The 23,988-nt window shown below is 39.7% G+C and overlaps 1 protein-coding gene and 1 pseudogene across 2 annotated transcripts; one reads left to right on the top strand and one right to left on the bottom strand.

The window, feature by feature from the left end:
• Positions 1–4: 4 nt before the first annotated feature.
• LOC146361522 (uncharacterized) lies at positions 5–10,060 on the top strand (annotated as a pseudogene). The gene is made up of 7 exons (XR_014799393.1): positions 5–350; positions 435–683; positions 820–1,077; positions 2,742–3,044; positions 3,145–3,414; positions 5,477–5,560; positions 9,406–10,060. The product of XR_014799393.1 is annotated as an uncharacterized LOC146361522 (transcript).
• A 1,483-nt stretch (positions 10,061–11,543) lies between these two features.
• Positions 11,544–23,951, bottom strand: LOC146361521 (NACHT, LRR and PYD domains-containing protein 3-like). Its single transcript, XM_084920702.1, has 11 exons — positions 20,038–23,951; positions 19,855–19,953; positions 19,626–19,751; positions 18,714–18,792; positions 18,327–18,555; positions 16,381–18,178; positions 16,114–16,287; positions 15,636–15,809; positions 14,957–15,130; positions 13,795–13,841; positions 11,544–13,619 (listed from the first exon to the last, which is right to left on the bottom strand). Exons 1-11 carry the CDS (start codon positions 20,124–20,126, stop codon positions 13,093–13,095), a joined length of 3,516 nt encoding a protein of 1,171 aa, XP_084776828.1. The 5' UTR covers positions 20,127–23,951; the 3' UTR covers positions 11,544–13,092.
• Between the last annotated feature and the right edge of the window lie 37 nt (positions 23,952–23,988).

Genomic DNA, 23,988 nt, shown 5'->3' with positions numbered 1-23,988 from the left:
CTCTTGTTCTTATAACACCATTTATCTGCTGTCCACTTTGAATCTTTAGTTCTTGGTGTTCATCATTTCTGCTCTTTTGTCTCTTTGATCTTCAGGCTTTCCATCAACATGTCCTTGCTCCTGTTTCAGTGGGTAAGAAGAGGCAGAGTGGTCTGTCCGCTGGCTGTTGAAGAGCTTTCTCTTGTGCCTAAGAAAGCTCGACCATCACAGAGAGTATTGTTGAGGGCTGTCAGTAGTTTGGCTTCCCTGCTGAGACACTGGACAGTCAAACGGTTGGACCTGACTGAGACCTGCATCCCTGCTCAGGGTCTGATTACACTGCTGCTCCATGATGGTCCTCTAACAGTCAAGTAAATGTCTTTCCTGAACATCACAGGCCAAATAAAATGTAAATTTTTGCTTTAAAGCATATTTTATATTTATGATCTCTGCAGACTGAGTGAAGAGAGCTTCCAGCAGCTTCTGTGTCTCCTCCATGAAATCCAGGACAAGGACTTGACGTTGTCCTTCTTCAGTAAGGTTGGTGGAGACCTGACCTCCTGCTGTCTGAACTGGGAGCTTCTTCACTATCTGCTGCAGCAGTCGTCAGCTCAGACCATCACTGTGAACCTGAGGAAGAACCTCTTCTTACAGGAGGAAACCACACGTCTGCTTCCCTTTCTGGACAGGATTGTGTTTAAAAGGTGCTGAATGTAGTTTGATCTTTTACCAAACACAGTTTCTGCTGTTTAATCAGGAGGATTTGAAATGCTGTCTCATCTTTAATCAGCAGTTTATGGATCCTTTAAACAAAGTTGGAAATAAACTGTTTGTTTTCAGGCCCAGTCCCAGCTTTGTGATGAGCTCCATCAGAGAGCTCTACAGAGCTCATGACAGTCACGCTGTGCCCAGTTTACTGAGGTCACTTGGTCATGTGATCAACCTGAGCTGCAGAGAGCTGGACTCAGTGGACTGTGCTGCTCTGATCTTCATCCTCAAACACGGAGACAGAGTCAAACTGAACCTCCTGTGGACCTCCATACCAGCAGAGGGAGTAGAGTCCATCCTCTTCATGCTGGACAACGTTTCTCATCTCAGGTCAGATATTAGAGCTCGTTTCTCTGTGCTGCACCTGTGTGAGAGCTGAACAACACACTGGACTTTATTCAGTCGCTGTCATGGAGGACTGCATTTCTTTACCTAATTTATTTTTTACTTTTTTAAAATTAATTTTATCATAATAACATACTTACAGTCCACTGTTTTATAAACTAACATTTTACTTTTACTGCGTAGAAAAGATTTTCTGAACAGCTGAACAAGAAACTGGAAGGAAACTTTTAAAGTCTTTAAATTAAAAAAAAGCAGCAGGCAGAGTGAACGTGATGTAAATGTACTTTACCTAGAAATAAAAAAAACATGTCATGTTAACTACAGGTAATAAAAGTTACACAGTAAAACTTTACTGTATTAATTGATCATTAATTAACTTTGCCTTCAGATAATAATGAATGATTCTTCTGCCCTCAGCTGAATGTCTCTATCCAGCTTATGCAGTGAGCTAAACATTAAATGGCTTCAGTAAACACTCAGGAGACCGCGTGGCATTCTTCAGAGCTTTACTGATCCTTATTTTTCTTTTTTGTAAAACTGTAATAACAGAAACAGAATACAGTGTATTCACTCTCCATACAAATACACAAAGATTACATTAAATATTGTTGACTTATGCAAACAGTCACTACACAATCAAGAGATACAGAGATGTCAAGAGATACAGCTAACACCACATGCTGGTATGCTTCATGTTAGCAGGCTAAACAAAGGGCTAACAGCTAGCTTGTGCTAGTAATGTAACAAACTCGCTAAACACACAAGAAACTCATTACTTTGCTGAACAAGGTACTAATAAGTGGGAACAATAAACCGTTTTGCCACACTTACAGATTATGCCTTTTCAAGGGCGTCAGATGCAGGAAATTACAGAGACACAGAGAAATGGACCTTCCCTGTCGAGCCCTGGGAGAAAACCACTGCTTGCGCTCTAACATGGCGCGACCCTGTCAACCCACTAGATGGCAGGCTTTGCCCAGACAAGATCAGGAATAAACATATTTTCTGACACGTTGCAACAGTTAATTACAGAACGAATGATTACGCCATATAACAAACTTAGAAAAAACATACCTTAGAAATAACAGGAGGGACAGAATAATGATATTTACTAATCATTAGTAATTTTATAATTAGAAATATTACATGAATGTGTTGTTGGCTACTTTTATCAGTTGCTCAAACAATAAGCTGAAGGCTGGAGTTCATAAACCTCCAGACACATTTTAATTGGACCCATTAAAATAATCTGCAACACGCTCTGTTTCTGTGGTTTCCTGGACACAAAGGAGATTTTTACTCTTCATCACTGCTGACAAATGATGCCTTTAATCTGATTATATTCCAGTAAATTATGGAAAACACAGTTATCGGATAAACTGAGTCCTTTTTCATTTAAAGCTTGTATCTGTTAACATCCACATGCACAATCAGCTCAAACAATAAAACTGGGCTCAGTGTGACTTTGCCACTAGTTTAATAACATGAGAGTGCATAAATCCAGCATCTAATTACAATAATGTATTTGCTGCTAGTTGCTGTTCTCAAAATCCTTTAGTTTCAAAGATCAACACATTTTATTCAAGCTAGCAGTTTGTTCACAGCATCTATAATTTCAGTTTTTCTGTCTCCATGTGTTTTCCTTGCAGTGTTGACAGGAATCAGCTGCTCAGGTTCATCCACTGCTTTGCTGCCTGTGACGTCCAGCAGGAGGCAGCGTCAGGCCTGCTGAGGACTCTGCAGCACAGCTTGGATCTGTCCTGCTCCTCCTGTGTGGAGCTACCAGAGGAGGATCAGCCTGAGCCTCTGAGTCTGACTGCTGATGACTGCAGGGCCGTCTCCACCATCCTGACACACTGCAGCCGGGACACACAGCTTGACTTGCGAGACTGTGAGGTGGAGGACAGCATGCTGGACCTGCTGTTTCCTGTCCTCCACAGGGTCCGCCTCAGGTGGGAAAGACCACAGAAGAGTCTAAACCAGAGAGAAGCTCGTTCACACTGGTGTTGATGCATCCTGACAGTTTCTTTTTGCTCTGTTTGTCCTGTTTAGAGTCAGTAAAACTGTCCTCCTCCAGCTGCTGTCTCTGGTTCATGTGAACAGTGAGAGGGACACAGTGAGGCGGGCGGTGTCCCTGTGTAGAGCTCTGGGTGGAGAGCTGGATCTCAGTCACAGCACGCTGGATCAGAGGGCCTGTGGGGCTTTGGTCCAGATGCTGGACTCGTGTGAAGGGCTGACAGAGCTGGACCTCAGTCACTGTCAGCTCACTGACCAGCTGCTGCTCCCTCTCATCACACATCTGCACAAAGTCCAAGTCCTGGAGTGAGTGTCAAACACTGATCTTTCTCTGGGAGGCACCAATAACCATCAGCCTGTTCACACACACTATTCAATTCAATTCAATTTTATTTATATAGCGCCAAATCACAACAAAAGTCGCCTCAAGGCGCTTTATATTGTACAGTAGATTGTACAATAATAGATACAGAGAAAAACCCAACAATCATATGACCCCCTATGAGCAAGCACTTTGGCGACAGTGGGAAGGAAAAACTCCCTTTTAACAGGAAGAAACCTCCAGCAGAACCAGGCTCAGGGAGGGGCGGCCATCTGCTACGACCGGTTGGGGTGAGAGAAGGAAAACAGGATAAAAGACATGCTGTGGAAGAGAGACAGAGATTAATAACAGATATGATTCAATGCAGAGAGGTCTATTAACACATAGTGAGTGAGAAAGGTGACTGGAAAGGAAAAACTCAATGCATCATGGGAATCCCCTGGCAGCCTAGGTCTATTGCGATTGAGATAGTGTCTGTCTCCCAAATCCAAACTGGAAGCTGGTTCCACAGAAGAGGGGCCTGAAAGCTGAAGGCTCTCCCTCCCATTCTACTTTTAAATACTCTAGGAACAACAAGTAGGCCTGCAGTGCGAGAGCGAAGTGCTCTAATAGGGTGATATGGTACTACAAGGTCATTAAGATAAGGTGGGGCCTGATTATTTAAGACCTTGTATGTGAGGAGCAGGATTTTGAATTCAATTCTGGATTTAACAGGAAGCCAATGAAGGGAAGCCAAAACAGGAGAAATATGCTCTCTCTTTCTAGTCCCTGTCAGTACTCTTGCTGCAGCATTTTGGATTAGCTGAAGACTTTTCAGGGAGTTTTTAGGACATCCTGATAATAACAAATTGCAGTAGTCCAGCCTGGAAGTAATAAATGCATGAACTAGTTTTTCAGCGTCACTAAGAGACAGGATATTTCTAATTTTAGACATGTTGCGCAAATGGAAGAAAACAGTCTTACATATTTGTTTAATATGTGCGTTGAAGGACATGTCCTGGTCAAAAATGACTCCAAGGTTCCTCACAGTGTAACTGGAGGCCAAGGTAATGCCATCCAGAGTAAGAATCTGGTTAGATACCATATTTCTAAGATTTTCAGGGCCGAGTACAATAACCTCAGTTTTATCTGAATTAAGAAGCAGAAAGTTAGTGGCCATCCAGGTCTTTATGTCTTTTAGACATTCCTGAAGTTTAACTAATTGGTGTGTGTTATCTGGCTTCATGGACAGATAGAACTGGGTGTCATCTGCATAGCAGTGAAAATGTATACTATGTCTTCCAATGATACTGCCTAAGGGAAGCATGTATAGTGTAAACAGAATTGGTCCTAGCACTGAACCCTGTGGAACACCATAATTGACCTCAGTGGGTGAAGAGGACTCTCCATTTACATGCACAAATTGGAGTCTATTAGATAGATATGATACAAACCACTGCAGTACAGTACCTGTAATACCTACAGCATGTTCTAATCGCTCTAATAGGATATTATGGTCGACAGTATCGCACGCTGCACTAAGGTCTAGCAGGACAAGCACAGAGATGAGTCCACTGTCAGAGGCCATAAGAAGATCATTTGTAACCTTCACTAAAGCTGTTTCTGTGCTGTGATGAGCTCTGAAACCTGACTGAAACTCTTCAAAAAAGCCAATCCTCTGCAGATGATCTGTTAGTTGTTTGACAACTACTCTTTCAAGGATTTTTGATATGAAAGTAAGGTTGGAGATTGGCCTATAATTAGCTAAGACAGTTGGGTCTAGGGATGGCTTTTTGAGTAAAGGTTTAACTACAGCCACCTTGAAGGCCTGTGGTACATAGCCGATTATTAAAGATAGGTTGATCATATTTAAGATTGAAGCATTAATTATTGGCAGGACTTCTTTGAGCAGTTTTGTAGGAATGGGGTCTAAAAGACACGTTGATGGTTTGGAGGAAGTAATTATTGAAGTTAACTCAGAAAGATCAATTGGAGAAAAAGAGTCTACACTACAATAATATGATGTGCAGTGATCACTTAGAGCCACTTGTTGTGTTTGTGTTACAGTCTGAGTCACAATCAGATCACTGATGCTTTGACTGATGTGTTACTGCAGCTGCTCTCCATCAACCCCTCCATCGACTGTGTGCGGTGAGCCAACATGAATCAGTCCCCATCAGTGAAGGAGTTTCTCCTCAGACTCTCAGAGGAATCATTCACAGTCTGAGCTCACATGGATTCATGTTGTTCTGTGTGAATGAGTGACGTCTTGCTGGCTGTCTGAGTGGTGTCCCAGAAACGATGTGGGCTTCATAGATAATTGGCAAACCTTCTGGAGGAAACCTGGTCTTGTTAGGAGAGACGGCATCCATCCCACTTTGGATGGAGCAGCTCTCATTTCTAGAAATATGGACAAATTTATTAAACCCCCCAAAATATGACTATCCAGAGTTGGGACCAGGAAGCAGAGTTGCAGTCTTACACGCCTCTCTGCAGCTTCTCTCCTCCTGCTACCCCCCCAAAAACCCATCTCCATAGAGACTGTGTCAGCTTCCAAAAAGACAAAAAACAAACTAAAAACCAGCAACAAACAACTTAAACATAAACAATCAAAAAGAAAGAACAATACAGTATCCACATCTGAACCAAAGAGTAAAACAGTGAAATGTGGATTATTAAATATTAGGTCTCTCTCCTCCAAGTCTCTGTTAGTACACGACTTAATAATTGATCAACAAATTGATTTACTCTGCCTTACAGAAACCTGGTTGCAGCAGGATGATTATGTTAGTTTAAATGAATCAACACCCCCGAGTCATTCTAACTACCAGAAACCTCGAAGCACAGGCCGAGGGGGCGGTGTGGCAGCAATTTTTCACACCAGCCTATTAATTAATGAAAGACCAAGACAGACTTTTAATTCATTTGAAAGCCTGATGCTTAACATTGTCCACCCCAGCTGTGAAACTCAGAAACCAGTCTTACTTGTTATCATCTATCGTCCACCTGGGCCTTACACAGAGTTTCTGTCTGATTTCTCAGACTTTATATCTAATTTAGTTCTGAGCTCAAATAAAATAATTATTGTGGGTGATTTTAACATCCATGTAGATGCTAAAAATGACAGCCTCAACATGGCATTTAGTCTGTTATTAGACTCAATTGGCTTCTCTCAAAATGTAAAAGAACCCACCCACCACTTTAATCACACTCTAGATCTTGTTTTAACATATGGCATAGAAACTGAACATTTAACAGTGTTTCCTGAAAACCCTCTCCTGTCTGATCATTTCCTGATAACATTTACATTTACAATAATTGATTACACAGCGGTGGAGAGTAGATTTTATCAAAGTAGATGTCTTTCTGAAAGCGCTGTAACTAAGTTTAAGAATATAATCCACCCACTGTTATCATCTTCAATGCCCTGTACCAACACAGAGCAGAGCAGCTATCTGAACGCTACCCCAACAGAGGTCGATTATCTTGTTAATAATTTCACCTCCTCACTACGTACGACTCTGGATACTGTAGCTCCAGTGAAAACTAAGGTCTCTAATCAGAAGTACCTGACTCCGTGGTATAATTCTCAAACACGTACCCTAAAGCAGATGACTCGTAATCTGGAGAGGAAATGGCGTGTCACAAATTTAGAGGATCATCATTTAGCCTGGAGAAATAGTTTGCTGCTTTATAAGAAAGCCCTCCGCAAAGCCAGAACATCTTACTATTCATCACTGATTGAAGAAAATAAGAACAACCCCAGGTTTCTCTTCAGCACTGTAGCCAGGCTGACAAACAGTCAGAGCTCTGTTGAGCCAACCATCCCTTTAACGTTAACTAGTAATGACTTCATGAACTTCTTCACAAATAAAATTTTTATCATTAGAGAAAAAATTACCAGTAATCATCCCACAGATGTAATATTATCTACAGCTACTCTTAGTACCATTGATGTTAAGTTAGACTCTTTTTCTCCAATTGATCTTTCTGAGTTAACTTCAATAATTACTTCCTCCAAACCATCAACGTGTCTTTTAGACCCCATTCCTACAAAACTGCTCAAAGAAGTCCTGCCATTGATTAATTCTTCGATCTTAAATATGATCAACCTATCTCTAATGGTCGGCTATGTACCACAGGCCTTCAAGCTGGCTGTGGTTAAACCTTTACTCAAAAAGCCATCTCTAGACCCAGCAGTCTTAGCTAATTATAGGCCAATCTCCAACCTTCCTTTCATATCAAAAATCCTTGAAAGAGTAGTTGTCAAACAGCTAACAGATCATCTGCAGAGGAATGGTTTATTTGAAGAGTTTCAGTCAGGTTTCAGAGCTCATCACAGCACAGAAACAGCTTTAGTGAAGGTTACAAATGATCTTCTTATGGCCTCTGACAGTGGACTCATCTCTGTGCTTGTCCTGCTAGACCTCAGTGCAGCGTTCGATACTGTCGACCATAATATCCTATTAGAGCGATTAGAACATGCTGTAGGTATTACAGGTACTGCACTGCAGTGGTTTGTATCATATCTATCTAATAGACTCCAATTTGTGCATGTAAATGGAGAGTCCTCTTCACACACTGAGGTTAATTATGGAGTTCCACAGGGTTCAGTGCTAGGACCAATTCTGTTTACATTATACATGCTTCCCTTAGGCAGCATCATTAGAAGACATAGCATACATTTTCACTGCTATGCAGATGACACCCAGCTCTATCTGTCCATGAAGCCAGATAACACACACCAATTAGTTAAACTGCAGGAATGTCTTAAAGACATAAAGACCTGGATAGCCGCTAACTTTCTGCTTCTTAATTCAGATAAAACTGAGGTTATTGTACTCGGCCCTGAAAATCTTAGAAATATGGTATCTAACCAGATTCATACTCTGGATGGCATTACCTTGGCCTCCAGTAACGCTGTGAGGAACCTTGGAGTCATTTTTGACCAGGACATGTCCTTCAACGCACATATTAAACAAATATGTAAGACTGCTTTCTTCCATTTGCGCAACATCTCTAAAATTAGAAATATCCTGTCTCAGAGTGACGCTGAAAAACTAGTTCATGCATTTATTACTTCCAGGCTGGACTACTGTAATTCATTATTATTAGGATGTCCAAAAAACTCACTGAAAAGCCTTCAGCTAATCCAAAATGCTGCAGCAAGAGTACTGACAGGGACTAGAAGGAGAGAGCATATTTCTCCTGTTTTGGCTTCCCTTCATTGGCTTCCTGTTAAATCCAGAATTGAATTCAAAATCCTGCTCCTCACATACAAGGTCTTAAATAATCAGGCCCCATCTTATCTTAATGACCTTGTAGTACCATATCACCCTATTAGAGCACTTCGCTCTCGCTCTGCAGGCCTACTTGTTGTTCCTAGAGTATTTAAAAGTAGAATGGGAGGCAGAGCCTTCAGCTTTCAGGCCCCTCTTCTGTGGAACCAGCTTCCAGTTTGGATTCGGGAGACAGAAACTATCTCTACTTTTAAGATTAGGCTTAAAACTTTCCTTTTTGCTAAAGCATATAGTTAGGGCTGGACCAGGTGACCCTGAATCCTCCCTTAGTTATGCTGCAATAGACGTAGGCTGCCGGGGGATTCCCAAGATGCATTGAGTTTTTCCTTTCCAGTCACCTTTCTCACTCACTATGTATTAATAGACCTCTCTGCATTGAATCATATCTGTTATTAACCTCTGTCTCTCTTCCACAGCATGTCTTTTATCCTGTCTTCCTTCTCTCACCCCAACCGGTCGCAGCAGATGGCCGCCCCTCCCTGAGCCTGGTTCTGCCGGAGGTTTCTTCCTGTTAAAAGGGAGTTTTTCCTTCCCACTGTCGCCAAAGTGCTTGCTCATAGGGGGTCATATGATTGTTGGGTTTTTCTCTGTATCTATGAAGCGCCTTGAGGCGACTTTTGTTGTGATTTGGCGCTATATAAATAAAATTGAATTGAATTGAATTGAATTGCTCTCTCTGCTTTGGTCTCTTTCTAGACTCTACAGCAACAACATCGTGCACAGAGCAGCCTTCAAGGAACACAAGCAGTTTGAGATTTGGTGAAGCACTCGTCACCATCATCATCATTATCATCATCGTCGTCATCAGGGAGCTGTGGTTTTATGGTCTCATAATTGTTTCTTGCTAATCTGTAATGTACAACAGCAATAATGGTTCGGTAAGCTTTAATAACTACTTTAGAATATTTTATTTAGCTTTATTGTATTTCTTTATTATGTCATTATTAAAAATAGTATTTGTATAGAGACGAGCACATCTCAGACTTTCTTTCTGAAATTCAGCAGATTTTTGTTTTTTGGAGCTCTGATTGAAGCTATGCAACAGCCATCCTAATGTTTACACATCACATTGTTTTATCGTGATTAAATTATTTTCGCATAGTGAAAAAATAAAGCAAGGCTGTAATAGTTACATTAAAGTTGTGAGTCAACTTTGTTTATTTTTGTTACTTTTGCAATAACTGTACTGATGTTGGACTGCATGTTTGTCAAAACATAAAGATGTCATAATGATTTTCACAGTAGTCATGAAATAACATTACAGTCAGGTGGCATGACAACAAAGATACCAGTGAGGGTCATTTCTTTATTTTGAATGAACTAATGCAAGAAATAAAGGTGTGGTGCAAAACATGGTGCATATTTAGATTTTATGAAATACATGTGAAAATCAAATCAGTTTACAGACATCACTTTTAATCATGTAAATATACAAAATGTGATTTTGACTGAAAACAGTTTATAAAAATGTAAAACTTGAAGTCTGTGTTTAAAAATATTGCACTAAAATTTCACACAACTCTTACATTTTTTGATATGGGAATTATAATTATATAACAACACTGAGTGGTTTTATCATCATATACATATTAAGAGAGAGTATGTCATCACACAGCACTGAGCAGGTTAAATGAGATTAATATTGTTTAGCACTCAGGATGCAGAGTGGGTTGTCTGTTAACATTATGATTTGAGCATGCCTCAAATCATAATCTGTAGTTCAGTCTATGCACACACATCTGGACAGCAACACAGTTTTTGTAGTTTTGTCTCAATGGATTTTAATTCAGCCGATTAATATGAAATTGAAGTGTCGTCTTTTAGCTTGAATTCTAGGGATTTAACAGAAATGTTGTACTAACTATTCAGGATTTAGAGACATTTTTATACATATTGGCCCATTTTCAGGCTCAAAAGTCACTGGACACGTATAAAGGCTGTTTTTAATACCAAATTCCTCCCTTGAGATGCTTACGTGCTCTCGTGGATGAGATGTTGGGTTAGATGTTGTGAAATTGTTTTTCTTAACCATGGAAATAATTTTGTCATCATGCACTTTTCCTGTCTTCTGTGATCTTTCAGGCCTTTTTGCTGAGCTGGCAGTCCTTCTTTTTTTAAAATGAACCAGACTGTTGATTTGGCCTCTTCTGAAGGTTTTGCTTTCTCTCTAAATAGGTTTTTAGAGTTAACTATAGCTAATAGCTGAATATGGCTTAACTCACATTCACATGAAATTGCTTTTCGGTCAGTTGTTCAAATAATTTTGAGCCTTTTGAAATATGGACTGTGCATAAAAATGCCCATTTGTACAGTGTGTTTGGTTTCTGTGTGAGCTGTGGGCTCAACTAATGCATCACACATTGTATATTTCTTGTTCCATGGATTTAGCTCAGGATGTAGCGCAGGCATCTACTAATCTGAAAGTTGGTGACTGCTCCAGTCTGCATGCCAATTATTCTTGTGTGTGAGTGTTAGATAGAAAGCACTTAAACATAGAAAAAACTGCTTTTATAAACAGAGGTTAATGGGACATGTTGTATAAAACACTCTGATGCCCCATGAGATTAGAAAGTACTACATCAGTCCATTTACCCACTGTTAGACATCAGTCCCATGAGAGTTTCTGTTAGTGTTGACAAAATGTCTTCCTTTTCATTTCCTTAGTGACTATCATCAAATTATTTCAAATCATGTTTAATTCTACCAAATTAAACAAATATATCTATAATAATTTTACAGTTTTATAGTACAGCCCCATTTCTACGAAACTTTGGACGCTGTGGAAAATAAAAACAGAATGCAATCATTTGCAAATCTGCTAAACCCATATTTTATTCACAACAGAACGTCACATGTTTCTACTGAGATATTTTACTATATCATGAAAAACATGAACCTAATACAAACAAATGAAGCTCAGCTATAAAGTTGGAGCAGCACAAACTGTGTTTGGTATTGTCACAGGAATTTGCATGTATTTGGTTGATGATGTTAGATTATAGAAATATCTGTGAATAAATAACATTAAATTCACTTTGAAGTGATTTTCACACTCTTTTATTAAGCTATGGGAGAATACCAGAGATAAACACACTGAGTAACCTTTAATGTTTAGGTGTGTGTAATTTAAAGTTTCAGATCTGTAATGTGCAGCTGCCATGTCAGAAATAAACAGCAGTATTGACACACTGAGCAACAATATAGTGTTAAGCTGAGCTGGTAGATTTCTTGTCCTGCTTTTTTATATGTGATGATCAAATCCCAATTGTATTTGCAGCACAAGTGTTAAATCTTACTATTTATTTATATGTTCTTTATAATACTGTGTTTGCAGTAGGAAGTGCTCAATCAGTTAATTTCGTACAGGAGAACAGATGCTACCTTTCAGGTGAGCATACACAAACCCTGACTTACCCAAAAAGTTAATATCCTTATCTAACAGGATGAGGCTGAATTTAAAAACACAAAGGGGTGAACTTAGGGAGGCAGCTTTATTGCGCTGTGGAAAAAATTGAATTCAGGATATAAGAAACAAAATCCAAAACTAGCAAAGAAGAAGACTGGAAACAAAAAGGTTGAAACCGGGAGTTGCGAGGAAACCGAGGAACACGGAGAAACACACAGCAAGTGGGACGACATGACAACGGGCCGAGGGAAACAGAGGACTCAAATACACAAAGGATAAGGAGGGAATGAGGAACAGGAGGGAAACACAGCTGAGACTAATCAGACACAATGACACAGGAAGGAAGCAAAACTGAAGACAGGACAAAGCACTATCAAAATAAAACAGGAAACATACATAAACTCAGACTCAAGACATGCAAGCACAGTGACTCGGGAGACAATAATAAACATGGAAACAGTACTTAACATGCATGGAGGCAAAAAATGAAACAGACTAGATAAAAAACTCAAAACCAGAAATACAAGTGATTAAATTAGGAACACTACTGGAACAAGTAGGACAAACAAGGAAACTGAACCATAAATAATACTAAATCCCACATTATAAATGAAATCAGAAAAACACAAATACTGGGTCACTGATGCAGTATCATGATCATGAAATTTACATCTTTATAAATCTGAATAACAATGTTATACTTCAGAAGCTTTGTCTCCAAATTTTGATGCTATTATTACGGTTATTTAACGAAGAGGTATCATATAAAGATTATGAGCTGAACTAAACTTCAGAGAAACATAACATACAAAAACAAAAAAAAGAATCCTGGGATAATCATAGATTCCATTTTTCAATAACTGAAGTTTCCATCATCATTTAAAACATCAACTGATTGAATCCATGAATCTGAAACATGTTTTTGACTGTGAGAGACAGACATGTACCGACTGAAATGTTCAACAAGACTATTCATACTAAACTACACACAGACACACTGAAGAACCAAATGAGACCGTAAACCCAGGATAAAGAGGTTCAGTGAATGTGGTGTTGAAGGTGTGGAGGTGGATCAGAGTGTTAGAGACTCTGTAGAAGGACAGAGTGCCAGCAGGACAGTCCACATACACTGCTACTCTCTTAGAGACAGAGGAGGAGGAGATGGATGTTTTTTGCTTATTGTGCCACACAGAGTAACCACAATAATCAGAGCAGCTCAGACTCCAGGACTGATCATTTTTTCCAAACACACAGCCTGTCCTCCCCTTCCTTCTGATTGTTCTGTAACTCACTGATATATAAACTCCTCCTCTCCACTCGACCTCCCAGTAACAGCGACCAGTCAGACCATTTCTATACAGCAGTTGAGGACAGATGCAATCAAATCTGTCTGGATGATCGGGATATGGAAGACCCTCCCACACAAATATCACCTTCCTGTTGTTGTCAGACAGTTGGAGGCTTTTGTGTACTGTGTTTGTGTCGATTGTGAGTTGACAGGAATCTGATGGAGAGAACAAACACAATCCAGCTGCAGTTATTGATCCATCATCTGTTCATTGATTGACACTTTGATAATGACTCCTGACATCAGAGATGTGAATAAGTGATGTGACAGTTTGAAGATGGTTGAATGTGTGCTGCTTTGTTTTCATGAATCACATTAAAAACACACTTACACTTCCTCAGACCTGGTCTCAACCATCGGACTCCAGCAGGCTCCACCCTGAAAGGAGGAGGGGGGGGGTCAGACCAGCACAGTCTCTTTCAGCATGCACACATGGACACTACATCGCTCACATACACATACTGTTAGACACTGATAAAGGAGCAGTCCAACATATTTATAAAAATTGCAGGCTGAGCAGACATTTTGACTTTTTTGTTGTAAGCATGTTATTTACTTTACTCTTCAGTTTGTGTGAAACGTATTTAAAAAAAAAATCCCCAAAATGAACTCACGGTGATGTGGTCTGAAAGGTACATATTATGGGCAGTACAGCTTCACCATATAGATTCAGCACAGCCTTATAGATTCAAAATTATTATAATTTATTTATATCAAAGTACTGATACATTTTTGTTTGTTTCATAAAATAGTTTGTTTAATAAATGAGTCCATAATTTATAAGACAAACAAATAGACTAAACAAGTGATTTAACCAGTGATTAAATTAATATCAGTTCAACTGAATGATATTTTTAGAGTGCCAGTCATGACAACAGCTGCCTGTAGGCACTTTAGTTGCTAAATAAAAAACAATCACACAATCCTTCATGAGCATTTTTAGAAAGAAGCACTCCACCTTTAGAGCAAACAAATTTGGCCAATGTTAGACTGCATGTGCCAGCGTGTCTGTGATGGTTGTGTGAAGCATCTTCTTGGAGGGTCACACATCCACATGTTGTTATTTATTTATTAAGAACTAGGGTATGTAAACTTTGAATTAGGGTCATGTTGGTATTTTCTGTCTTCAGTAAGATTTTTAAAACAGGCAAACACAGTTGTTTAATAAATGGCTTCACCCAACAAGTAACTATGAGTGAAAGATAAGTGCTCCCTTATTCTTTTAAGGGAGCACAGTTTCAACAGTAACGGTCAGAAACAGCAGCATAGCAGTGCAATACATTTTAATTAGATGAAGTCAAATGCTGATGCTATTTCATGTGACTAATATGTTAGTTTACTCTTTTGATGGAGCTCATACATGTTTGATGTCCAAATATCATACAAATCCAGCAATGAGGCAAGTGTACCAGAGGGAATAAAGGACAGAAAGAACTGTCATCTATTACTGTTATATCATAGACTGGCTGTGGCTGCAAAAGACTTCTCTATACCTAAGAGTGTGGAGTCCCCAGGATGGATCCTTCAGTATAGCGGACAGCTGTTTTACTTGTTCCTGTCCTGGATGATTGTAGCTCAGGTCCAGCTCCCTCAGATAAGAAGGGTTGGAACTCAGAGCTGAGACGAGAGAACCACAAGCTTCGTCTGTGATCAAACAACCTGACAACCTGCAGACACCAAGCATGACAGCTAATCTTCCAGAACAGCAGTGCAGTTAAAAAGAAACTTACTCAGAAAGACTATATATATATAAATAAATGTAGTGGCTTAGTGTGTAGTGGGCAAACTACAATGTTAACCAGAAGATGGCACTAAATTAAAACACAGATGATCATTTAGGCTACTATAAATCACTGAGAAAAAACATTAAAATCTAAATGTTTTATCATAGTCAATGATATGATAAACAATGAAATATAATAGTTCAAATAAAAGTAGAATAGTTAAAATGAAAGTAAAAAAAAATAAATCTATGCTAAAGTTAAACTAAGTTGGAACCTATTTTTAGTCTTTAACCAAATTCAAGTAAAAATCGGAATAATTTGTGACGATACATTATGGTGGAAAGAAGGAGAAAATTTATGAAAAATCCTAAAAACCGTCTGTCTAACAATCATAAAAATGAAGCTAACGAAAGTGGTTATTAGTAATAAAAAAATGTAGAATCCTGACCTGAGTGTTTCTAGTTTACAGTGAAGACTTCCTAATCCAGAAGACAACACTTTCACTCCTGATTTTGCCAGGTCATTGTTACTCAAGTCCAGCTCAATTAGACTACAGAACTGGGAACTGAGAATGGCGGATATAATTTCACAGCTTCTCTGTGATAGGTCACAGCCACTCAGCCTGGAAAGACAACAAAGCACCAAAAAATAAAAGATAATCCTTGTACATGCAAAGTCTTTACTGGCCTACTCTGAATAAATAAAGTGCTAAAAATTAAATGCTTAAATCTTTCCAGTAAACATATATATGAGTTTGTTAGTCTCATCAAGTTGTCTCATCACCAGAGTTTATAGATCTTAATAATAAAAAAACATGAATATACATCTGTAAAACATCAAACATCAAATTCAAAGTCTGGGAAGTTTTCTTTTTAAATATCTACTAATTACCTTCTCACATCAAATTGCAAAATACATTATCTGACCTGATAGTTTTCAGTGTAATGTGTGGATGCTTCAGTCCAGCAGATATCAACTTCACTCCTGAGTCCCGCAGGTTGTTGTTACTCAGATCTATAGCTGTCAACTCACAGTCCTCCATTTTAAGCACAGAGGACAGAGCTTCACAGCTTCTCTCTGACAGGTTACAGCTATTTAGCCTGAAGATACAGTAATATGAAATTAAGCAGTGATGGATGTGTTTGTCATTCCTGTTAAAGGGAGAGAAGGATCTTTAAATCTTCATAACTTACAGAGCTTTTTGAGAAGCTTTGGCCACTGGCAGCAGCCTCAGAAGAGCATCCTCTGAAGCCGAATATTTCTTCAAGTCAAAAACCTCAAGGTCTTCTTCTGACGACAGTAAGATGAAAACCAGAGCTGACCACTGAGCAGGAGACAGCTCATCTGTGGAGAATTGTTCTGAACTCAAAGACTGTTGGATCTTCTCCACTATGGCACGATCATTCAGCTCATTTAGACAGTGGAACAGGTTGATGCTTTTCTCTACAGAGAGATTCTCATTGAGCTTCTTCTTGATGTACTGGACAGTTTCCTGATTGATCTGTGAGCCATTTCCTGTCTGTGTCAGAAGACCTTGTAGGAGAGTCTGATTGGACTGCAGTGAAAGACCCAGGAGGAAGCGAAGAAACAAGTCCAGTAATCCATTTGGACTCTGTAAGGCCTTTTTGACAGCACTCTCATAGAATTGAGACCCTGTATGTTGTCTTGTTTCAAAGTTCCTGGAGGTGTTTTGTTTTTCTTCCAGCAGATTGACTCCAGTGTTGATGAAGGTCAGATGGACATGAAGAGCAGCCAAAAACTCCTGAACACTCAGATGGATGAAGCAGAACACCCTGTCCTGGTACAGTCCTCTCTCCTCTTTAAAGATCTGTGTGAACACTCCTGAGTACACTGAGGCTGCTGTGATATCGATGCCGCACTTTGTCAGGTCTGATTCATAGAAGATCAGGTTGTCTTTCTGCAGCTGCTCAAAAGCCAGTTTTCCCAGAGACTCAATCATCTTCCTGCTCTCTGAACTCCAGTGTGGATCTGTCTCAGCTCCTCCATCATACTTGAACTTCTTCACTTTAGTCTGAACAACCAGGAAGTGGATGTACATATCAGTCAAGGTCTTTGGCAGCTGTCCTCCCTCTATGGTTTTCAGCACATCCTCCAGAACTGTAGCAGTGATCCAGCAGAAGACTGGGATGTGGCACATAATGTGGAGGCTTCGTGATGTCTTGATGTGGGAAATGATCCTGCTGGCCTGCTTCTCATCTCTACATCTCTTCCTGAAGTACTCCTCCTTCTGTGGGTCAGTGAACCCTCTGACCTCTGTCACCATGTCCACACACTCAGCAGGGATCTGATTGGCTGCTGCAGGTCGTGTGGTTATCCAGAGCTGAGCAGAGGGAAGCAGGTTCCCCTTGATGAGGTTTATCAGCAGCGCATCCACTGAGGTGGGCTTTCCAGGGTCAGTTATGAGCTCAGTGTTGTGGAAATCCAGAGGAAGTCGGCACTCATCCAGACCATCAAAGACAAACAAAACCTGGAAGTCCTCAAAGCTGCAGATTCTTACTTCTCTGATTTCACTAAAGAAGAGATTAACAAGTTCCACCAAACTAAACTTTTTCTCTTTAAGGACATTTAGTTCTCTGAATGCAAGTGGAAATATGAACTGAAAGTTCTGGTTAGCTTTTTTTTCAGCCCAGTCTAGCGTGAACTTCTGTGTTAAGACTGTTTTCCCAATCCCAGCCACTCCCTTTGTCAGGACTGTTCTGATTGGTTTATCTCTTCCAGGTGGGGCTTTAAAGATGTCTTCTTGTCTAATTGTTGTTTCTTTTTTGTGTAGTTTCCTGGATGCTGTTTCAATCTGTCTGATCTCATGTTTGGCATTCACATTTCCAGTACCTCCCTCTGTGATGTAGAGCTCAGTGTAGATCTGATTCAGAAGGGTTGGATTTCCTGTTTTAGCGATCCCCTCAAACACACACCCAAATTTCTTCTTTAGGTGAGATTTAAGTTCATATTGATAACGTCGAGCAAAGATTTCTGAAAACATAAAATAAATAACCCAAATACATGAATTATTATATAGTCAACATCTCATTCCTCTAAAGAGTGAACATATGTTTGTCTAGCTCTTGAGATATTTGTTGCATTTATCCAGCAGCTGCAGTCTTGAGAAAAATCCTCTTACTGTTTTGCAGACTATCAGCAAGTTCCTCTTGCTTAATTTTCCTCAGGAAGTGCAGTGTAATCTTCACAAAAGCCTCTCTGCTGTTTTCCCTCTGCTCTTTAACCTCAGCCTCCTGCATCTCTTCATCCTTGCTCTGACTTTCTAAGTATTCTGGAAAATCTGCATGTAAAACCTTCTGTAGTTCCTTCAGTTGTTTCTTCACAAAAGAGATGATGTTGTCCTCCACGAGCTGGAACAAAATACCACACGAATGATACAATAAATTGAAATAATTGAGCCAAACATCAGATCCATGTTGTACACACTAACAATCCACTGGTCTGCAAAATGCAGCATGGAGATGACTGTGAACAAAATATATGTAAAACTGGTTATACATGTACAGACCATAAATATTGACTCCAAGTGTGTTTGACACGGATGTGCAGATTGCCCACTGGGTACCTCTGAGCTCTCCTGGTCCAAGCTATGGAGGAATCAAAATAAACCTATCATATAGGTAACAAAAATTCTACGAGTGGCCAAATCAATAATCTGATATATATTTTTAAAGAGAATGAATTCAATCACCACTTAAGCATTATCAAAAGAAAAAAAACAACACTGAATCTAACAAAGTCAAGAACACTCTTAAAGAGGTAGGAGTATAATTGGCACTCCCAAGCCCAATCTAGGCCAAATCAAACATGTGGTCATCAAGAATGTGATTTCTATACCAGACTGGTCAGGACCTGGGTTAACAAACAATTCTGCTGATTAACAGGGTGACAGTAGAAACTGCCAGTATTGGCTAAAGGCAAAAAAGGAGGAGAAGGGAAAGGCATATTCAAATGCAGTGACAGAGAAGGAAAGTAACAATATGGGCTTTAAATGGTGGGCCACAATTGGTAAACAAAGCAAATTGGTTGAGCGAAAGAAGGGACATAGAAATGTCGTTGTTTGTGGAAGGACAGCAAGGCCAGGGGCGTTGGAGGTGGATTCAAACTGTTGTTCAAAGGTGTAGATATGAAACATAATGAAGTAGGAGGAAGGAAAAGTATGTGAATAGTGCTGTGTAGGTCAAAAGAATGTGAGACAGGATCTAAGGAGCTTGGAAAGAAAAAGGTCATGAGTTTAACACCAGTAATCAACGGGTGATGTTGAGTGTTTTTAGTGGGCATGCCCCACAGGTTGTTCCGAAATGTCATTCGGAAGAGAAAGACAAATTATGAAGTAAGATAGGTGAAATGCACCAAAACAAAAATTAACAAAATTTATTTGATTTCTATATCTTAACAAAGTCAACATGCTTCTGCTTACTTTACAGAATTAGCCTGTTCATCTTTAAAATCAGTAGGCTGTTTCCTTGAATTATTGCTCTTAAAGGAGACATTGCTGGGTTCATCTTTATATTCATGTCCAGATGCGTCTGGTCTTTGATGAATCCTGACAGAAGAAAAGTTATTAAATTCCGCAAATGTTTCCTTGCACATAAAACCTTAAAATGTGTATTTGAAGTTCAAATCAGTTAATACCAATAACAACTTACATTTTACCAAAGGAACTTTTTTGTCTGAAATTAATCACAACTTCCTTTGAATCACTGCTTTTTAAGGACACACAGCTGGGTTCAGGTCCAGGTTGGTTCCTGTGAATAATGATGGAGCAGTGATGTGAGTGCTGAGCTGTGACATGGAGAAGAGTCGTGGACAGTTAGAGATGGTCATCTCACCTCTGAGCTTTGGTCTGGCTCTCATGTTCCCCACACAGAGTGGTTTTAGATGGATGGACTCCCTCCTCTCTGTCCTCACACTGATCCATGCTGCTGAATTTACGTCAGCTCACACACACTTTCTACCTTCACCTTCCAAGGAAACACAAATCATTCATGTGCACATCAACTGAAATCCTCCTTTCCATCATGTGTGTCCAAATATCAGCTGCTTCTTTTCTGCTTCATCTCAGTGTCAGCTGAATGCAGTCAGACAGCAGTGTGAGGCAGAGGAAGCTGCCATCAGCTGCTCTACTTCTACTATCAGTCCACTAGATGACGCCATGAATCACACACTGAAATACACTGAGTCACTGTAACTGGAAGCTTCAGTTCATTAATAATCACTCAGTTTAACACATCTAAACAGGATTTTAAAACAGTTTGGATGATCCATAATTCAGAGAGGATCAGTAGTATTTAAGGTAAAGTGAAGAGGTGGATATTACTGTTTGAATATGTGATGATTATAATTATTGTGAGTACAAGAAAACAATGATTAGAATAAAATGGGCTCAAGTTTGTTTAGATGACAGGGTGTAGCTGTAGATCATAAGAATAGGACAGGATTTGTGAATGTGTGTGTTTTGGTTGGTTTAGCTATAAGCCTGGGTGTGTGTAATTGTAGAGAGAGAAGAATTTATTGACAGTGGGGGTCTGCCTGTCATAAAAGGAAATAGGAAGCCACATTTGGAGGGTGTTAGAAATGTGTGGAACAGCTAGAAAAGAGAGAATTAGTTCGTTGCCCTTCAGCCTGAGGTGCAGAGGGTACGTCATACCCCCACACATCCTGTTTATAGGGTGCCTGAGCATTGGTGTCACACACAGACACGCACACTCACACACATATAGTGCTATGTATATTCATATATCATCATTTAGGAAAGTTGTTTTGAATATTGTAGATGACCATTAGAAATAAACACCAAGTCTAAATGTAAGGACCTGCTGGACTGTCCCTCAGATCTGCTTCTAGGTTGAAAGATCTCCCTCCATGCAGAGCATCAGGGTGTTTGTAACTTCAGAGTGGTTTTTTTTTTAGCTGGGTGATAAAAGGACCAGCAGTATAGAGTGAAGATTACAACATTATCTACCCAATGTTCAAGTTTTAGTTTAACATTTTATAAATCATGGTAAACTAAGGTTCACACGTGTTTCTCTAAATTGTGTTTTTATATTAAGTAACAATTCTTTTATCTTTTGCCTGAACATATTGGATAGGAAGTCACACATTTTGTTGTTACACATTAGACCAATGACATCAGTATTTGCAGAAATATATGGAGGTGACTGACAAGTTTCCATGTTACCATGGCAACGTGTTTCACTTCCTTTGGTTGCATTTGTATCTGTCAGAAAAAAAGAGAAGAGAGAAGACAGGAAACTGCTGCCAGCAGCATCTCGGCAGCCGTGGTTTGCATTTTTACCATGTGACGTCACATGTCTAGGATGAGTTTTAGTATAACAGGCTGACACGGGAGAAATCAGTGTCAGCTTTGTGCATTCATCCCAGTCTTTGCTGTTTCTTCTGTGATATATGCAAGTTTACATACATACATATATACATTATATTATTAAGATTAAATATGTTTAATATTTTTGCTTCAATGTAATAAAAAATTAAATAACTTCTTTTTGACCTATGGAACAAAAGTCTTTACTGCCAGATGTAGCAGGTGTAAATCCTCAGTAACAACCCACCAGGCTGGGCAATGAGTACACAGTGACAGTCAGAAAACTAGACCCTTTAATGGTAATACATACAAATTATTATTAGTTATTATCATTATTATCAAATTATTATTATTAAGCTTTAAAATGTTGGAGCAGGATCAAATAAAGTCCATTATAAATGTGTACAAAGAAATAATTAAAGCTTTCTGTTAATAGAGCAGTAGCGGGAATGGTTTTACAGGTGGAGGGCACTAACATTTTTCCCTCTTCATCTTTTCTGTCTGTCTTGTCATTAGTTTTGCTTTGGCTAAGGTCATTGTCCCTACTGGCACCAAGAGGTGATACCAGAACGTTTGCTGTAAAGTCTCAAGAGCATCAAGGAGATTCCAGGAGACAGTCACTCTGGTAGAGCTGGACGGGGCCATAAAAGGTCCTGAGCCATCAGCAGTATCTGTTCTTTTGTGCAAGGAGGAACAGGATGAGCACTGTCAGAGCCTTACAAAACAACCTCCAGCAGTCCACTGGTGTAAATGACCGAACAATTAGAAACAGACTTCACGAAGATGAAGATCCTGTGGTGAAGGTCGAGATCCTCTACTGGGCCCTGTACTCACTGCCCAGCACCACAGCACCAGCCTGATTGTCATTTGCTGTGGAGTACTAGAATTAGCAGGTCCACCAATGGCACCCTGTGTTTTTTACAGATGAGAGCAGGTTCACCCTGAGCATGTGTGACAGCTGTGAAAGGCTCTAAAAAGCAGTGGAGAACGTCATGCTGCCTGTAACATGTCAGCATGTCCGGTTTTGTGTTGGGTCAGTGATGGTCTGAGGACACAAATTGATGGAGGGATACACAGACTTCTACAGGCTGGGCAACTACACCCTGACTGCCATTAGGTATCAGGATGAAATCCCCAGACCCATGTCCTACCTGACAGTGGTGGAGAGGGTCCTGGGTTCCTCCTGATGAAAAATGTGGCGAGAGTATGCAGGCAGTTCCTGCAGGATGAAGGAACTGACAGCACTGACTGGACCCCAAGCTTGCCTAACCTAAATCCAAAGAACAACTCTGGGACATTATGTTTGAGTCCATCTGATGCCACCACGTTTTTCCCTCAGACTGCTGAGAAGGTCAGTGATGCCTTTCTCCAGATCTGTGATAAGATCCCTCTGTACACCCTCCACCCTCTTGTCAGGAACACACCCAGACATTGTCAGGCTTGCATACAAGCACATGACGTCCATACAGACGACTGAATACCATTTTGGGTTGGTGCCATTAAATTTCATCAAAATGGACTCACCTCTCAGAAAATTTTTCACTTTGGTTTTCTGAGTGTCTTTGAATTCATTAGGTTTATTATTTTCATTCCCAGCGAACGACATGGCCTCTTTTCATTCCGACCACATTACCCATTCAATATCAGTACAGATATCCACTGTGTCCTTTTTCCCAACTGACATCTGATGTGTTTTCAAAGTGTTCATTTTTTGAGCAGTTACATGTTCACTCTGTTCTAGGAAGAAATCAGTAGAAATACACAAATAAAATGTCAACTATACATGATTATATCATTTCTCCAATAAACAGAAATGTTGAGCTCTTAATAATTAGGAAAAAAACCCTTAAAGGTAGGTGTGGTGGAAGACACCAAAATGAAAGCATTGCTCTCATCTTAACAAGTGTTCTCAGACAAATGTAGTAAAAGTAAAAATACTGTTCATTTGGAACAGCTCCTGTCTATAGTTTAATCATTGAATTATGGAAGGTGTACTTTGAGTTGAAGTAACTGTAGCGGTGGGAATATCTCAAGCAGGAAAAAAGAAGTATTCAAAGTTACTCGAAGAGAGCAGTGAAGAAAAAATATTGAGTTAACTTTCAGCACTTTCGGGTCCAGGAGAAGATCAAATTTGTAAAGCCAGTTTCAAAATAAAAGACAAAAATCCTCACGGTGAAAATATTTAAATAGGAATTCAAATATAGTTAATAAGTAGGTAAGTTCCTTGGCTCACATACAAAGAAGCGCACACAGATAAAATTGTGGCTGACACATTTACCTGCTGGCCTCCTTCATTCACTCTGAGTCTGTCACTGTGAGCTATGAGCGGCAGAGTTGTGCTGGAACTAAACGGCACACAGCTGATGTGATCCAGGAAAACATTACAGACCGCCTCACTCACCTTCACACGGAGCTTCATATGGAAACGATCATCTGATACAAATACAGGAAAGTGAAA

Source organism: Perissodus microlepis, chromosome 23, assembly GCF_051167445.1.
Source record: "Perissodus microlepis isolate ML-2025 ecotype Zambia chromosome 23, ASM5116744v1, whole genome shotgun sequence".
Lineage (NCBI taxonomy): Eukaryota > Metazoa > Chordata > Actinopteri > Cichliformes > Cichlidae > Perissodus > Perissodus microlepis.
This window is presented reverse-complemented; position numbering and strand designations above follow the sequence as displayed.

What these genes read in the sequence shown, in the direction of transcription:
- LOC146361521 (XM_084920702.1), bottom strand. Translation starts at nt 20,126, where the DNA reads ATGGATCAGTGTGAGGACAGAGAGGAGGGAGTCCATCCATCTAAAACC. An exon ending in ACTTGGAGTCAATATTTATG is followed by an intron (nt 18,556 to 18,713) that starts GTCTGTACATGT and finishes ATTTTGTTCCAG; the next exon opens with CTCGTGGAGGACAACATCAT. An exon ending in TGCTGATAGTCTGCAAAACA is followed by an intron (nt 18,179 to 18,326) that starts GTAAGAGGATTT and finishes TTATGTTTTCAG; the next exon opens with AAATCTTTGCTCGACGTTAT.